At 44.0% G+C, this 19059-nt stretch overlaps 1 protein-coding gene across 8 annotated transcripts in view; it reads left to right on the top strand.

The window, feature by feature from the left end:
- Positions 1–19059, top strand: part of LOC135248245 (trinucleotide repeat-containing gene 6A protein-like) — a 101419-nt gene that overhangs the window by 11617 nt on the left and 70743 nt on the right. For all 8 annotated transcript variants that reach the window (XM_064322629.1, XM_064322638.1, XM_064322627.1 and 5 more), the window contains 2 exons: positions 1284–1359; positions 2395–2463. In XM_064322629.1, the coding sequence (XP_064178699.1) occupies positions 2398–2463 (66 nt within the window). In that variant the 5' untranslated portion in view covers positions 1284–1359; positions 2395–2397. The remainder of the gene's footprint in view (positions 1–1283; positions 1360–2394; positions 2464–19059) is intronic.

Below are 19059 nucleotides of genomic sequence, written 5' to 3'. Positions count from 1 at the left end.
CTGATGGAAATTCAAACTATTTTCTATTATTTATGAGATTAGTTCGAACTCAATTTTTGAAAAAAGTGACAGCCCTACTCTGCACCTCCCGCAAAAGAACGTCTTGGGAAAAACGTCTGATTAGTATATCATTATTCTCATCTTCCACTGCAGCGGTAAACTATGGAAATTGACAACACACCCTGCACAAAGTGCGTAGCTTTTAAAGGGAATGGAGAGAGGTCTGGCTGCATGAATCCAGCTGCAACACACCCACTGATAATAATGTTCAGCATAATCCAGCCCATTTTTCACCTGTATCCTGGGCTATGAGCTGTGTGCTCCTCACCTCTGGTCATGAAAATACCAACATTCAGTGTGCCCACATAGTGTGCCCATGGGCCATTTGACACCGCCTCTGGAAAACAGAGCCCCAAGGGAGCATAACTGCCTCACTGCCTATAACAGCATGGGATCTTATGCTTTGCTTTGCTTTCAGAAGGCCACTTGTCACAGGTGATTTTTGTATGAGCTTTGCTTTGGAGAAGCCTGGACATGCCTGGTTGCCAGATTATGTCTTTTAATTTACGGCAATAACAATAATCCCTTTGTGATTTCTATATATCTACTCACCTTTAGCACTGTTCAAATACATTGTACTTGAGAGTATCTGAATACATTGGAGATTAGGATGTGCAAACTAATTAATATTCTAAAATAGTGTGCCTGCTACCATGTGCTAGGCTTTTACATGATTTCATGGTAGATCTGATCCAGGGTGGTGACTATGTGTGACTTAGACTAATACAAACATTTTCTGTAAGCATCGTTGTTGGGAGATGATGCCAGATTTTAATGGCAATCAGTTAGGTTTCTTCAGTGACCTTAAATTGACCTTGACAATTACTCATACACAAATGTACACCTTGTCTGTTAACCTATTTTTTAATTTTTCCTTTTAAAATTAATTGTATAACATCAAATACTTTGAAATGTAATAGGAAAATATGGTATAAATTCTTGTGTTATTATTATAAGCAAAGAAAATATGTGACAAATAATGCTGTTCTTTTGGCTAATGGTGCTAGAAAGCATTTGATTCCAGGACTATGGTAGATAGTCCTTTTGGTTATTCAGTAATACACATAGCCCGTGAAACATGACTGTACCTAATGAGTGCCATGTGATTAGTAGTTTTCTGGGTGTCTCAGACTGAGAAGCTGTTCTGTATCCCACCACCTGCACCACAGATGGTAAAATGTGTCTCTATAAAGCAAACTAACTGCTGCTCTGTCTCCATCTAGACCTTGTGCTCTGAATAGCAATCTAATGCCCAGACAGTGAGAAGAAAGAATTCTGTCCCCACAAAGTGCTCAGCCTGTGAGTACCACTTCTCCTTAATACTCCACACACGTGCACACACACACACACAAAACAGAGCCGTCATGTTCAGAGATGCATAAATATTTCATCTGATTAATGGATTATCTGAGTAAATTCAACTCTGGCTACTTCAGCGGAAAATAGAAGGTTCTGTAAGGCACACTGCTGTGTTTGCTCTATGTGACTCTCTGTTTAACAGCTGAACTAGTGCCGCACATTTACAAATGTGCACACAGTCTTACACAAGCAGACACACACTCGCACACATGCACACACACACACCTACACACGTGCTGCCAGACCTGACAAAGACATAGTACCAATGAAATTAGATCTTAACGGTTAGTATGTTTGAAGTTTCCCTAGTAAGGTAAATTAAAAGTCCACATCAGAGAACGTCTATCTTCCATATGTTTTGTGAGTTGGTCTGAGGTGCAGTGGCCCTTCTTTTTTAACACACACATGTATAAACACACAAAAACACAAGCGTGTACTCATAAACATGCACACAAATGTAAACACATGCATGTATGCACACACACCCAACCATAGAATGACACACATGCATGCATGTACACACGCCACATGCATATCACATATTCACATACAAATACACACACATGCACACACATAAATTCTGTATACGTACACACACACACACACACACACATACACACACACACACCATTCTCCTTGCTCCCTGCTCTGACACAGTCTCTGTGTGTGTCCTCCGCTGTAATGAACAACTTGGGGACATGGCTGTCTCGTTGTCTCGGTCATGGCCGCTCCTCAGGGACCATCCCTCACCTTGCCTGAGTAATTGGCAGCCCTGCAATCCTCGGTTCCCATTTTCAACAGAGGACAGCCTGTTTGACCTCCAGCCCAAACAAACACTTCTCTTCCTCCCTGGGCCCTTGCAGGTGTCCCTGGCAGTGATGTCATGTGTTGTGTGGTAATGCTGAAGTCCCGCTCTGCTCTGCTCTGCTCTGCTCTTACAGTAGCGTCTCTCTCTCTCTCTCTCTCTCTCTGCAGATTATGAACAGGAGCTCCTGCTCTTCACCAGAACATGTGACTGGCAGGGCGGACTCTGAAAGTGCACAGGTAGGCAGGTGTGTTCATGGTTGTGTGGGGTCCACTGTACAGCAGGGATTTCATTGGCCTGTTTTGACTCTGCTGTGGAACCTGCTTTTACTGGTGTCCTGTTGAAAACAACATCTACTCCAGGTACCATGCTGCTTTTGGCACAGATGGAACAGCCTGCTGACATTTTTCACAGGCATGTGAAGAAGACAAAATGCTAATGGGACAATTACAAATAGACCTCATCACTCATGCTTACTGTTTTACCACTGTCTGGATTCTACTCAACTGGAAATTGCAAATGGGCAAAAAAAGGGTCCTACGATCAAATGTGCATACAATCTTAGACATGCATGTCTGCATATGTATGCACACTTCCATATACACATACCACAATTATACAAGCATGCATATTCACACTTTCATTTTCTCTTTCAGCATCGCTCCCCTCAACACAACCAAACACACACACATGCATACATATTCCTCCTGTGTTCAAAATGTCTTGTTCTCTGTACCCATGTACATTTAATGCAATGTTTTTGGATTGAGTTACAATGAAAACTGGGTGAGCTGTAACATAATTAGAACCTCCCATCATATGAAGCAGACTGCGGAGTGTGAGGCATGTAATCTACATCCTCCATAAACTAATTTACAGACATTGTAACGCATGCGGAATTACCAAATAGCAGAGAGGCTAATGAAATGCCACTTATGAAAGTTGAGCAGCAGAGACGGACTGCAGAGCAGCAGATACAGGGCCTGAGGTCACTAGCAGTCTCCGTCCTCAGGCTATGACTGGCCTGCTCTGTACAGTGCATCATTATCAATCGAATAGAAAACCTTTGCCTGGACTGGCTTCCTGTGGTTGAAAACGTGGATGTCCTTCCCCAACCCTGGGTTTGTGTGCTCCCATTAGAACTATCTCTGGTACTTCTACAACCTGCAATTTTGTCGTTGATTAAAAAATGTAAACAACAACAGCATACCAACAAGGTTCCAACAGACAACCAATTTTCACATTCTCTTTCATACATAAGTTTCATACAAATTCATGCCAGCATGTTATAGTGTGCATGTCACTATTACTGTACGTACCAGGTCAGAATATCACGATGCCTCTTGTGATGTGGATGTGGCATTGCACAACTCATGACCTGCTTTGTCAGCTGACATGAATATCTATGTTTATATAATATGAAGGTGTGTAGTTCTTATGTAAGTTTATATCATGTCGGGCCCTGGCACAGTCATTACTTCAAAACAGAACTGAGTTCACCTTCCCGGGTCTTATGGTGTATTTTGCATAAGAACATGTTTGATGTTGCTTTCATTTCTATCTTGTTATAGTTTTCTCCAATATCCAAAAATTCTAAATGGATTATTTTTACAGTTTTAGTGTTGGTAATGCATTTAAAACTATTTCCCTAAAAATGTAGCTATTGAAATATATTCAGTGATATTATATTTACATGTAGTTAAATGCCAATGCCATTGACCAGTATGCCCGGGTTTACGTGGATTGTTACGTGGGATGGTTTCCTTGTGCTCATCGGCTCATACACGTGAATGAGAGGGAGACACTGGTGCCTCCATTATCTCTGCAGATTTTGCATGTAGACCCTCAGATTGCTAGTTATTATGTGATATCTGAGCTATATTTTGCAAATTCGGCAAAATACTGGGTCCATTTGTTGAGTCTTCCTATGAGCTGCTTGGAATCTGGAAACTTACAAAATGTTAGTTGTTAGATGTTCAGGAGTCTCCACCTTGACAGTTTTCAGTTTACGATGACTCAATTGTAAACATAACTATTACAGGGGAATAAATTTGGGATTATGTGAGAATGGCAATAGATGTTTTCCGGAGGCAAAAAAGGTTGAAAGTGCACAATTTCATGTATGTAGCTCTTTGTTTACATAGCAACATTATTTTTTATTGAAGGAAACAAATTTTTGACATTCTAATAATGTTTGAACTGTGCAATTTGTTCTGACAGCTTTGGCACAGTTCTTCGCAAGACTGTAGGATTGTAGGACTTGTAAATGCCTTTTTTGGCGACTTCTAGTGTTCAGTTTGTGGATGTACAGGCTTCAGGGAATTATGCCACTGCCTGGTAGACTGACTGCTCACAGTGCTACAGACAAAAAAACACGTCAATATACAGTTATCATTTGTTATTTTAAACTGTCGAAATGGGTCTAGAAGGCAACATCCATGATGTGATTTTTTTATTTCTCTGTTTCTCAAAATTTAATTGTCTGTTTTATTTTCAACTACCAAGTAGAATGCACTCCTACTGAGTTCTGCTAGAACAGAACAGGGTAAATTAAGTACACCGAGTGGCGGTGTATGCGTTGGAGAAATGTTCTGGTGACTGTGGGTGGGTGGGATCGTGCATGCGGATGGCGTGGCGCAGCAGCGTTGCACGCAGCAGCATTGTGTGTGTGTGCCTGCTGCTGCGGCGCGAGCTGTGGGCTGCGCTTCCCGCCGCAGTGCCGCCTGAGGAGAGCAGAGTTGTGTGTTCCATCTCGCCTCTCATCACTGCTGGCTGGCCCCCCTGTGACCAGCGCTGTGCGCGGAATATCAATGAGCTCCGCCGCGTGAGTGTGTGTGCGCCTGAGAGCGCCTGTGTGAGTGAGTGTGTGTGTGTGTGTCTGGGTCTGTGTGTCTCAGAGAGAGAGAGAGAGAGAGAGAGAGAGAGAGGGAGAGAGAGAGAGTGTGTATATAAGCATATGGGTGAGTGTATGCATGTGTGTGTGTGTGTTTGTGTCTGGGTCTGTGTGTCTCAGAGAGAGAGAGAAAGAGTGTGTGTGTGTGTCTGGGTCTGTGTGTCTCAGAGAGAGAGAGAAAGAGTGTGTGTGTGTGTCTGGGTCTGTGTGTCCCAGAGAGAGAGAGAGAGAGAAAGAGTGTGTGTGAGCGTGTGTGTGTGTGTGTGTGTGTCTGGGTCTGTGTGTCTCAGAGAGAGAGAGAGAGAGAAAGAGTGTGTGTGAAAGTGTGTGTGTGTTTGTATAAGCGTATGGGTGAGTGTGTGCATGTGTGTGTGTGTGCGCCTGAGAGCGCCTGTTTGTGTCTGGGTCTGTGTGTCCCAGAGAGAGAGAGAGAAAGAGTGTGTGTGAGCGTGTGTGTGTGTGTGTGTGTGTCTGGGTCTGTGTGTCTCAGAGAGAGAGAGAGAGAAAGAGTGTGTGTGCACGTGTACATGTGTATGTTCATATAAGCGTATGGGTGAGTGTGTGTGTGTGTGCGTATGTGTGTGTGTGTGTCTGGATCTGTGTGTCTCAGAGAGAGAGAAAGAGAGAGAGAAAGAGTGTGTGTGTGCGGGAATGTGTATGTTCTATAAGCTATGGGTGAGTGGTGTGTGCGATGTGTGTGTGTGTGTTGGATCTGTGTGTCAGAGAGAGAGAGAGAAAGAGAGAGAGAAAGAGTGTGTGTGTGTGTTCGTATAAGCATATGGGTGAGTGTGTGTGCACGTGTACATGTGTATGTTCATATAAGCGTATGGGTGAGTGTGTGTGTGTGTGTGCACGTGTACGTGTGTGTGTTTGTATAAGCGTTTGGGTGAAAGAGTGAGCATGTGTTTGTATATGTGCCTGTGTGAGTGTATATGGAGTGTATGTGTGAGTGTGTGTGTTTATGTATGTGTCCCGGTGCGTGTGTGTGTGTGTGTGATTGCCTATGTGTGTTTGTATATGTGTGTGTGGGCCTGTGGGTCTGTGTGTGTGCATCTCTGTGCACGCAAAGGGGGGCTCTGGGACTATTGGGAGGGCTTTCATAGGCTTTATTTTCCCAGTAAGCCCCAAATTATATTTGTCTGCTAATGCAAGCAATTAGCAGTTCAGTGATTGGAGCAAGGCTGCCTGTGAACCTGTCTCTTCTCCAGGGCTAATTGAGAGTGAGGCACAGTTATCACAAGGCAGTGCCAGAGCTGCAGCTACCACGGCAACAAAGGCAAACTACACAGCGCGCCGAAAAACAGCAGCAAACACGTCTTCAGATTTCACCCTCCTCTCTTGTGTGCATTTTGTATGGAATGGTCATTGATGAAGTTGATCAAATTCCATGATTACCAAGTCCATTTTTCACGTGGAATAATGTAAATTCTCTTTTCTTTCAAGGGCAAGGCTGAAAAGAATATGAGGGAAGAGTCACTGCAGGGTTATTTGAAAGTGAAATGGTGGGAAATGCTGGAGGTTGTTTGAGGCGCATGCTGAAGAGAGCGGTGGTGCCACTGTTCTCTCTCAGCACAGACACAATGGAGGATGCGTCTGTCTCCTGCGTCAAGCTGCTGGATTAGGAGCGGAATGGAGGACCGGCTATGATGGCTTGCAGGGACCCGTTGTGCTTGAGTGTGTGTGTGTGTGTGTGTGTGGGGGGGTAGGGTGGGGGTTGTGTGTGTGTGGGGGGGGGGGTCTGTGTGTGTATGTCTGTGTCTGTGCGTCTGTGTTTGTCTGTGTGTGTGTTCATGTTCTGTGTGTGTGTGTGTATATATACGCGTGCATGTGCATGCGTGTGTGTGTGCGTGTGCGTGGGCGTGTGTGTGTGCGTGTGTGTGTGTGTGTGCGCAAGTGTGTGTGTGGGGTGTGTGTGTCAGGAGCCAGCAGTGTGTGTCCGGCCACAGCCCAGGACCAGCACACAGCCGCTCTGATTTAGTCATTAACAAAGGAGTGCATTCAAATGAAGCTGGCACTGTTCCAAGTCAGGCAGGTTCATAGGAGGCAGGCAGGGGTGATAAATATTCGTTAAAATCCTGGCATCTCTGCAGAGCTTTCTCACGGCAGAGCTCTCTCTTCCTCTCCCCCCACTCCCGCTCTCCCGCTCCTCTCCCTTTCTCTTGCCCCCACTATGTTTTCATTTGCATACATTGTAACCACCTGCACTGTGATTCAGCCACTAGATTAACGGGTTTGCAATGTGACTGGCAGCGGCGGCACCATTCTTAAGGGTCTGCCACCCCCCTGAACCCCCACCCACCCCACCCGCTCCTCACTCCCCGCTCCCCCCTCTCTTAGGTTCCTCCTCTTTAGAGGCATCGGAGTCTCCGGACTCAGGACTCAGTCATGTGATTCATGACCTTGGTCATGTGACAATGTGGACCGATGCTCACGGCAACATGTGACCCTTTCCTGATACGCGAAGTGGGTAAAAAAAAAAAAAAAGATCTGAAATACAAAAAAAAAAATCTCTTTTCCTTCCTTCCTTCACCTGCCCTATCTCAGCATTATTCTTACCTTAGCGTTGGAAGGTAGGTTTTTTTAAAAGCTCCATAGCACAGTGTGTGAGAAGCTGGAGGAGAGAGCCTGTCACAAGATCTGAGCCTTGGAGCAGACAGCCGGCTGCTTCCGCGCCGCCGCATCCAAATTGGTGAGTTAACTGATACTTTGGGCAATTAATTTGCGCAGCTTTCCCAGTGTAACTCATTAGCATGCACAGCGCAGGGCGGGCGTAAATACGCGTGCAGTTTCATCAAATAAATGGGACGGCGCGCTATCAATAGGGGCTGCTGTCAAGCCGGGAACGCACAGGCATACTTTAATTCGGGCACTTCACATATCCCTCCCAAGATCGACCTTTTGTAATTAATGCGCTAAGCGTACAATGTTTTTTTTTTTCCCTTTTCTTTTCTTCGGGTGTTATTTGAATTTTGACTCTTGTTCTCTTGTTCCGTGCCGCGTTCGCGGGGACGGGTTTTCGCCCGCGTTTGCGCCCGTGTTTTATTTCTGTTTGTGCCAGTTTCGAGCCGCCCGCGCGCCCCCGCTTTCCCGATCGCAGAAACAATACGGCGTGTGTTTGCGAAGCGCCGAGTCGCCTCTCTATTGTTGGGGTTGTGTAAGTGGCAGAAAGCGGCTTAGAGAAGGACTGCGAAAGTGTCGCGTGCAAACGGACGAAGGGGTGTGGAGGCGACGTTAGCGAAAAGTTGGACTTTTGTTTACGGAACGATACCCCTTGAACAATTGCCACGGCGCCATGCGTGCGGTTCTGTTAATTGTCTCCTCTGCATTGATATGCAGATTTTGGGTTATGAGGCGACAGCCGTGGGCCAGTGGGGTGTTTTGATATGGAAGGAGGGCGCTTCTTTGCACTGAGTCTTCGTGCCCAATGCAGGACGACCGGGCTGAGCCACGTTGATGCCCTCTCCGAAGAGGGCATGGGCTCATGTACCGTGTGTGGGTCTGCCAGTGATGCCAGTGATGCCAACTGTACTGCGGCACCAGCTGTCATGAGGCACCATTCAGAGCCCAAATGGACAGAACACCACCTCTCTCTCCGCCTTCAAATGGGTTTCACCTGCTTCATCCACTCCATGTGTCGTTCCTCTTTGCAAGAGCTGAACACAAAACTGTCCACTTCCCTCTCTCTCTAGAACAAACCTTGCGTCATCTTTCCTTCTCCTTCTCCCAGTCTACCGTTTGGACCTCTCGGCTAGCCCTTCCTTACCTCCTCTCCCCGTTTCTCCCTCTCCCTCCTTCCCTCCCTCCCTCCCTCCCCGTCTGTGTCTCGCCCCGCAGTGCTGTGAGCGGCGTGGAGCGGTGATTAGAATGCAGGTCGGGAGTGAGGGATGTGAGGAGGTTTGGGGGGGGGGGCGGGAGCGCGGGCTCCGGCGGCTGTGTGGCTGCGCGGGGCAGCCGCTCCTCCCTGGGTTGGCTGGAACGGGGGGCGCCCGGTCCTTTGTCGCCACGGCGCCCCCCCACCCCCACCCCCCACCCCCCTCCTTATGCACAGTCTGGCGAGGAATCAGCGTGAAAAATGGAATGAATCGGGCTCTATTAGAGGCTATTATTCCTGCGTGTGTAGCTTGATGAGGGGTCAGAGCGGAATTCTGGGAGGAGAGCAGCAGATCTCTGCACCTCATGCCCTCGTTTTCTCTCCAAACGCAATTCACATTCGTTCCTGTGTGCTGTGCGAAAAGTCTGAAAAAGCTTAAAATGTCAAATTAACCCTTTTGTAGTGTCTCCATGTACGGACTTCATATATACTAATTCATACATTTATTAATTTTAAATGTGGATCATTTTTGGATTGTTACTTTTTAAAGTGAATCCTCTCATTATCACTGTAATCCAGTTTTATTTGATTTATAGCTCTTATGGCCAGTTTTTAATCAGGCTACAAAGCTAGCATTTCAGTGGGATTTATTCACATATTGTTTAATTTAAGTACTTGTGAGTGTAGAAATGTGAGCATGAAAATCAGACTTTCTGCTGATGATATTATTCATAATGAAATGTGTGAATAACACAAGAACATGCAGTTTGATTCATACGCTATAATGTAAATAGAATTGTGTTCTAGGTGTTGTATCCATCATATTTGTTTAGGGCAACACTTTCCAAATCAACACATTACCTTTGCAATTCAGTGAAACTGTTCAGTGGTTCTGTTGACCTTTAAAGAAACCGAATGAGGCTGATATTTCGTATTATTTAATTATCTAATATGGTAATGTAATCTGCTTAACATTCCCACTGCATCACAGCCAGTTCTTTAAACATATGCTTCCCTGTGGCAAAGCCAAAGAGAAGGTTTTAATCAAAAACACGATACTGTATTACTGAGCTGTGCAGGTGCTGCACTGAAAAGGCCACACTGTAGCCGCTGCAGGCAAACTGCCTGCATCCAATTAACCAAGGGAGCTGCTGTTGCGTAAAGAGGCAGGGCAGTACCCTGCTGATGACTGAAGCTCTCCTCCCTGGGTGGCGCTATGGGAGTTACGTGTAGCACTGTGGGCCTCTGGTCACCACTGCCATGGTTAGGATCCCATTCGCTGCATGAGAAAGACTGATTTAGCTGGGCACGTTATGGAGAGCCCAAACCATACAATAGGTATGAACCGCCTTCACATTAACATCATGCATAACATTAACATATGTTGTATATATCCATAGAACAAACAGGGTGTCCAGACGCTATTTTAATAGATTAAAATTGAATAATCTTTTTGTTTATATTTAAATGTAAAAGAATCATTTTTAAAAATAATTATGACAATCATAGATGTCATAATTATTGCAGAAATTGCATTCAGTGTAAAAGCTTGTTTCATCTTTGTTTTTGAGGTACACCTGAGATTTCTGCCTTTAGAGGATGAATGGAAATGGGGTTTTGGGCTCACGCCCTGCTCTAATCAACAGACCCAGCACAGTGTATGCCTATGGAGAAGGCTATTAATGCAGAGGTGTCAAAAACTACAAAATATAATGAAAATGAATTTTCTTGAAGGTGAGCATGATGTATTGAATTTTTTTTGTAATTAGTAATTTATTAGTCTTTTAAAAAACATATAATTCAGTATCATACCAAACTCTGAGATGTTGAGGTCTATGCCCAGCAGCATGAAACTTGAGCTATTAATAGCTTTAAGAAGAACAGGCTTCACGAAATAAATTCTGGAACTACAGTCAGAAGTAATTAAGTATTAGCTTTAAAAGAAGCTGCAGAGCATTAACAGCTGAAAAGGTGATAATAAGATAATTACATGGCACTAAAAGGGTTTACTGGGAAACACAGCTAGTGGGTTTAAAAGGGAGGTGGGTAGAAATTAAGCAAGGGGTATATCCAGATTGCATGTTCTGAAGGAAAGATTTGTTTGGCAAGGAAAAAATATGTCAATAGGAGCCATTTTATGGACATGCTACCAATGAGTTAGATTCATTTTTATCAGCACAGGTGCCTGTGCTCCATGGTTGACACTACATTAAATTTCCCCCCATCAGTTCTTAGTTGCAGACCTTTAGGGAGTGTTGCATTACACCAGAAGGCATTTCAGATGGAGGAGCCATTTTATGGGTCTGAAAAGTGCAGCTATTGGCTATATTGTTCAGGTTATGTCTACCATACAGACAAGGAGTTAAGTGATTTGAAAGACTAATGCAGTTCAATGCAGACTAATGCAGTGAACATAATGGTTAATTTGTGACTTCATGTTGCAAAAGGATATGGTGAGATGCATTGACTATGTGAAAAATTAATTGTTCTTGCATGTCACCGTTGCAAAATGTGTGCACACTACATTGTGTGTAAAATGTATGATGGGCTTATGTCATGTAAATATGTCACTCACGCGGAAACATGCTCAGTGTCACGATGCGATGCAATAGAAATTATGAAATGATTTGTCCTGAAGATTGTGTTGCATTCCATTTCCATGTGAAGAATAAAGGAGAGACTATCTCACCAGCATCAGCCTATAAGAGAGGAACTCCTGGGTTTGAAGTAATGGCCTTTTTCATGGGGTTGTGAAATGAACCTTTTTGTAAGGGAGCAGCTAGGGGGCTGATTTAATCCCTGGATTTGAATGAAAATTGGCCTTCATCCCTGTGTGTCTCCCTGCTGTTCCCAATTGCTGGAATGTCACACGGGCAGGTGTAATGGTGTCCCAGCCCCCCTCCCCTCTCTCTCTCTCTCTTTCTCACTCACTCTCACTCTCTCTCTCAGGAGTGTGCCCAACTCAGTGTGAATCCGTACTCATTCGCATGCACCAGAACAAAGCCGCACTGATTATCAGCTAGAATTAGAAGCCAATTTGTCAAGCTGTATTACCAAATAGCCAGTCCCTAATGAGACAGCCAATCACTGGCACCGTTGACTTAAGCCGAGGCCATAGGTCCTGTGGTCTGCTCACATGCCAGCTTGCCGTGCATGTGTGCGTGCATGCATGTGTGTGTGTTTGTGTGAATGTGTCTCTGCGTGCGCGTGTGTGTGCTTGCATGTGCCTTTATGTTAGGCAGAAGGCACTGGATTTGACTATTTGAGAATTTCTTCCCTCTGTTATCATTTGTTCTTTAGCCTTTGCAATAGTCCTGCTTTCCTGCCTGACGATTTCCCTATCAGAGATTTCCAGACACGAAATCGCTCAGAGGTAAATAGTGTGTACCTTATGCGTACATGAGGGAGTTCTGCCATGTGCAAGAGGAAGTAGACGGGAAGGACTGGAGCGTCTCTGGTGTGTGTGCGCATGTGCGTGAGAGTGTGTTGGTTTCTATATATATACGTTTCTCTCCTGACAGCTGTGGAATACTGCCAGCTGCCTTGGCATCTCTCGCCCTCGCTCTGTGTGCTGGAGAGCCTCTCGTCATGGTGTATGTGTTGTGTTCTGTGTGCATGAAAACATGTTGGGCTGAGTGAGATGCACCCGTATTGTCACTTGGCCTTTTTCTGCCACATCCGGGGATTCAAGCGGAAGAGAGAAAGCTGTCGGGAGTAATTGGTGAAAGAATGTTATTTGTGGAGGCAGAGCGGCCATTTCCCCTGGCGGGGTGACTGCAGGTGTGTGAGATGAGATGGCAGACTTTAAGGGCACTGCAGGGAGATAATGGCAAATTACATCTGTAGCCAAACCACGACCACGAAGATGGGAGTGTATTTGTGTTTTGTGTGTGTGTGTGTTTAAGAGAGAGAGAGAGAGAGCATGCACAGGTGCATGCATGAGTTGTCTGTACCTGAGCCAACCTTACTTTTCAGTTACAATTCTGTCACTCTGTTTTAAATAGCCTACTATTTCAGTGTTATATGAGTGGTTATTTTACATAGAGAACAAACCTTACAAAGGAGTAATAAATCAATGTATAACACAGTTTGTAAATAAGTAAATAATACATATGCTAATCCAGGTTTTTTAAAAATTGGTTTGTTTAATTCTGTTTGCTTCTCCATTAATATGTTGTCACTTGCTAACACCGAATGAATATTTCCTGTGAGAACCACTGTGAATGACATGAATTCTAATTGATAAATGGAAGCAGTGTGTGTAGTAGTGCTACCATCTGCAGAACAGTAATATGTTTGCAAATGACTGAGATTACATGCAGAAATGAACTAATCAATATTTTTATTCATTTATTTGAGAAAAGATAATGATAATAATGATTTGGAAAGGATTCTGTGTAAACTTTATTTCAAGTGATTATTTTGTAGAAATTTGCTAACAGGTTGAGTCAGATAGTTGTACACTTGTGGTTATATACTGCACATGTACAATATATTGCCTAGAATTATAGTTCACTTAAAATGTAATTCAAACCACCGCTGCTTATTTGAGGGGTGGGGGGGTGGGGGGGTTCCAATCCATCTAAACCTCCCACTCCCCCACCCCCCACGGATAATTAGGACAATGTTCTGTGAAATATTCAGGTTTTATATATCAGTCAAGCACATGCACACAAACACGCACACACACAAACACACAATACAGTTCAAGTGTAAATATACAGTAAGTAAGAACATTTTTGAAAGCTGCTGTAGCTATTTATTGTACTGTTAAGACAGTGGACAGAGAAACCCAAACTATTGTGTCATTATTAGCAAAGCATGTAGGCTAACTAAAACAAAATACTACAAAATACCACCCCCCGTGTGTCTGCGGCAATCTTACCACGACAGTTTTGGGAAATGATATTGGAAAAATTTGTTACTAGGTCATCAGAAGAATGGAAGTAAAATACTAAATTATACCCACCTTGCAAAATAGCTCCAGATAGTGAAGTATCTTTCCTATATTACGCATATGAAATCCTGCCCTTCTTCCATCTGCCATTGAGGCCTGATGCCACCCACTGTGGTTTTGATTGAGTGCAGTCATTAGCATGTCAGCAGTGGCAATAAATAAAGCAAGAAATAACTGAAAATTAAATGTATAAATGAATGGCAAGGTTATAAATATGAATATGAACGTTGCCTTAATTCATATAACTTTTTATTGATGATTATTTTGTTTGTTTACCTATTATTGTATTGCGAGTTTTGGTGGGTTTGTTCCTCCCTGTTTACATGAAAACGGATTTCAAAAGCAGTAGGGTGTGCATGGTGAATCCAGTCCCTAAACACTATTTTAGGTGTTAATCTTTTCCATTAATTAAAAACATATTTAAGACTTAATAAAACTTAAGTGGATAATGGGCCAGATTCTGCCCCAGAAACATGTGGTATGCACCAAACAGGCGCACAGGGCTGGAAATGCAGTATGTGTCATTATAAAGTGCGCTTCTCTCCTTAATGCATATAGCCTACATTTAAGGAAGGATCATGCAAATAACAGGCAGAGATATTATGTGTTCTGTTGAATTTACTGAAGTTTGCACAATTACTGAAATAGTAACAAGCCCACACGCGTTTATGTGTGCACACATTTCACATACCTATGATACTTGATTTATGGACTTATATACACACAGAGACTTATGTGCATGTGTGTCTGTGTTTACAGTATATTGACCAAATAGCTTTTCTTCTCAACTGACAGAAATATGAACATTTATGCTGAAATATTAAGGCGGGTCATTTTCCATAGCTCAACAAATGCATGCTGATGGTTGTTCCACTCCATTTATTTTCCAGACTTGATGATTTTTCATTTTCGCAGAAAAAAGTTCCGACACTTTATCATGTCCCTGCGTGGCAGGCTGTTAGGGGAGAATGTCAAAGCAGGCGTGAGATGTTAATTGCACATGATGAAATATGTCAGCCTTTTTTTGTTGTTGTGTTTATTTGCAGAGGCCTCTTTGTGCCCCTTTTTTCCACCAGTCAGAATTTTGGTGCCTTTCTCCTTTGAAATGTTCTTCCCGTGCAATAAAGCCTGCTATTTTCTCCTTTGTGTGAACGGACTTGTACACGCAGGTTTTTTCATTTGCAAGCAGAGAAGTACAGTAGATGTTTGGTTTGATTGGACATTTCTGATCAGACAGCAATACAAAGAAAGAAAGGCTCAGTTGTCATCCATCATGCAGTGAATATTTATTTAGCTTCTTTTCATAGGATTGATTACATAATGTATCTGTTGTTGTTTTTTTGTTAAAATAACAGCTTCATCTTGTGTGCTCCTAAGCTGTAGAAATGAAAATTTAATAACACTCTGCCCTATATCAGTCATTTGACAAGCAATGAATCCCTGAAATCTGTTGTCTTTGGCAAGTTTAAAGTTGGCGTGGAAAATGAGCTTTGGGAAATATTGTCAAGCAGCACTTCTGTGACTCCTTGCTGATGATTAAATGTATTGGTATTTCTTAATACTACAGTGCCTGTACTGTGTGAAGGTGCCTCTTATTGACTAAGAGGGTGGAGTGTTTATGCTCTGCTTCATCCACTGTGATTTCTACTAGCACCGACTGCCAGGATTTCCACAATGCTCATAACAGCATTAACCTTGGTAGTCCTTGGCCAGAGATGCATTTTTGTCCGGATGTAACTAAGAGGAAACAGCAGCACTAATCATATCACCATTGTCAGTACAACAGTTCTGACATGAGGTACTGCTACACTTGCAGGAACAGCCTGCTCTTTAAAAAATATTCCTGCATATTTGCGTAGCAGTTTTTGCGTCAGGGCGACGAATAACATTCGCATTGGAGCTGATGAATCTGACTCTGTCCTCCTGCCCGGCATATAAACATTGCACACGAGCCTTTGAGCGGCTGCCTTCCTCAGACCTATGTTTTCATTGCGCGGCATAAAGGCAGTGCTGCTCTTTTGTTCCTCTCTGAACACGAGCTGATTGCAGCTTGGCGTGACTCCAGGTTGAGGCTCGCAGCACAGAGAGCCCTTTCATCCACACCTCCTCCATCCCGGCCAGTCTCTCCACTTTCCCCGGCTAAACGCCGTCATTAATTCTGCATAATGATTCATGAGTTTCATCGCCAGATGCAAATTGATCGCATTAGTAAATAACAGTAGAAAGCAAGTGCATCCCCCCCCTAGACTGTACTCGTATATTTTCATTTATTTAACAGTAATTCTGACGGGTGTTTATTTTTGAAAGACTGAGGCTGGCTGAATGGGGTTTGCTTTGGATGCCAGATAGAGCTCGCAGTGTGGCCTTTCTTCCTGGACTCAGAGCCAGGAGGAGCTGCTGGTGCCCAAATCTGAACCGGCAGCCTGTTCACAGAAGCCCGGATAGTTCAGTGTGGTTTCCTGGACAGAAGGGAATGTGCCACACACAGACGTTAATTATTTTGGTGGCGATGGAAGGTTTGAGCTACGCACAAAGGCAGGAACAGAAAGGCCCTTGGCATTGTTCTGCTGGCCAGGCAGTAGAGAAAATTGGCCTCTTGTTCTCAGAAAGGGGATTTTTGAGGCAATCTTGGAGTGCACTCATTTCTTAGCAACACTGACCTCACCAGCCAGCTCTCTCATTCTCTTAACTGTCCTTTCCTTTATATCTCCCAGGACACTCATCCCCATACACACCTTCAGGGTATTCAATACAGTGCAGAGGGCCGCACAGGGGAATGTTATTCTCAGTGGAACAAATAAACTGTTGTCTGTATGTTCAGTATTACATTGTGTTATTCTTCACAGACCTGATCATTATTCTGCATAGTGCTCTTTGTTTTACGTTATCTTATGTGCAGGTGTGGGTGTGAATAGGACAGTTACAGTGCTACAGTTGCAGTCATTTTTGAAATTCTGTTTTTTTTTTTTGTTGATAAATTACATCTGTGATACATTATTTTATGCGTGCTTGTCCTTCCAGCTCAGAAAAACTTTATCGCTGAAAATGCCTATAAAACAAGCCTAGTGATGGCCTAAATAAACCTCACAGGAATGCGGGAATGAAGGATGGTTTCCAAGCTTGAAACTGTAGCCTGGGCAGCCTCAGTGGGACAGTGTGTGGTGTGCGTGGGACAGAATGAGGTGCTTAGCTGGCCTTCGTCTTGCAGTCTCTTCCTGCAGCGTGCTGAAAGCTCTCATTAATGCGGCTCTGAGCTGAGAGCCGGAATGGCACCGCAGTGGGACTGTGATTTATCTCACTGTCTGTCCCTGTCGCACACGTGTGTTAGTGTGCATGCATGCACGCGTGCTGTTTTCATGCATAACATGAAGCTAAATCAAGAGGGAACTGTGTGCATCGTGCGCTAAATCAAGAGGGAACTGTGTGCATCGTGCGCTTAGGGTATTATTGTGCCGAACAAAAGGCGGAATGTTGCCCTCTTGCACAAATACAGACTCATATTCAAGGTTGAGGTTTCTAACTTGCTAGCACCGTCAGTAATGGCAGGACGCATTCAGCAAGCATGGATCCAAGCCACAGCCCTGAGAATCTGTGAGTGAAAAAGTCTACTGGTGCAAATCTGCGAGCGTCCGAACAGGCCATTATTTGCGCAGCGTAAAACGGTGCTGATGATATGTGGGTATGGCTGTTAAAGGTAAAGAGGGACGAGAGGTCATGTGTACCCAGACGTGAGGCGTGAGGGCCGGGTGGGGGAGGAGTCCAGAAAGGCGTGGGTCAGCTGCAACATAGAGCTGCTGTAAAGGGTCAATAAAGACAGACAGCGAGGAGGGGGAAGCTTTTAATTATATTCATTATGCAGCGATGCATCATCCTGAGGATTCGCATGACAGCCGCTGCCCCATTGTTTGGTTCAATATGGCATTCATTAAGGAAAGCAAAAGATGGAAGTGGGGACAATAAAGCCGTGGCTCTCAGCTCATTAATCTTGCGGTATCGTAGTATGATAACTGACATGGTATGAAAGTGCTGATTACTGGAAACACGTGTTTTTATGTCTTTGCTCAAACCTTTATTGACAACCACCTGACCCTCTGTTTTGCTATCCGTTGGTTTAATTATTTTATCCACTCCTGTTTTATTCAGTACAAAGCCCAGCAAGTGTTACTAGACTGCAGACAAAAAAACAAATTAACTTTATGCGTTTGTCGGTGATGAAAATAACTACTCATTTTGAATGCAATCATTGCTTTCACAGCCAGGCTTTAAAAAGGCATACAGATGACATTCTTGGCAATTTTATGTAAGAACTGACACCGAAGCTGCGAAATACGCGAGTGTTGGTTTATTTAAGCAAGCCAGGGAGCGCTCTGATGGGAATATCACTTTACATGGAGTGTCAGGTACTTTCCTAAGAAACTCCATATTCTGCTTCTGTCATCACATCATAACCCAGATCTCTCACACACCTGCACACCCGAAAGATGTGTCAGGGAGTGTGTACAGGACCTCTGTGAATCTCGAAAATTCATTCAAGGATGTGAACTTACGACTTTTGAAGTGATGCTCGGAGCATATGTAGCTGAATTACAGTGCATTCTGAATTATAAATGACACCTTTTTGCCGCTCGTTTGCAAAGCTGAATATTTTCATCGGAAGGTGGGAGTGCAGGTGCCTTGCTCCAAAGCGCAAAAGTGGCATTCCGCCTGTGATACAGACATATTCACTCCTGAGTTCAGTGCGTTGACCTTTACAGTGTGCCCCCGTCCCTCTGAGTTGCACAGCCATTTTGTGGGCGAGTGCTGCAGCTGGGATTTCTGGGATCTTGATTATTACTGCCAGCCTAATAAAATATCACTGGGAGATAAATATGTTGGAGGGAGCCCGAATGGCACGGGTAATTGAGTTCACGCAGGTTATGGATAGTCTAAGCAGAATTGGTAAGGGTTCGGATGCTGGGGTGAGGGCTCTGGGCTTGCAGTCTGTCTTCAGGGACCTGCTGGAGCAGAGCTGCTGGTAAGCATTTTTCACAAGGTTGGATTGCTGTAATGTACTGTCAAGGTTGTAAGTTAAAATTCATCACAGCACCAGCCAACATGAAAAAGGCTACAGCCTCAGACACTGAGGGAAGTGCTGAGCCTACATATTTATCCTCCACACTTTCTATGAATGCCTA

Source organism: Anguilla rostrata, chromosome 2 (genome assembly GCF_018555375.3).
Source record: "Anguilla rostrata isolate EN2019 chromosome 2, ASM1855537v3, whole genome shotgun sequence".
Classification (NCBI taxonomy): domain Eukaryota; kingdom Metazoa; phylum Chordata; class Actinopteri; order Anguilliformes; family Anguillidae; genus Anguilla; species Anguilla rostrata.
This window is presented reverse-complemented; position numbering and strand designations above follow the sequence as displayed.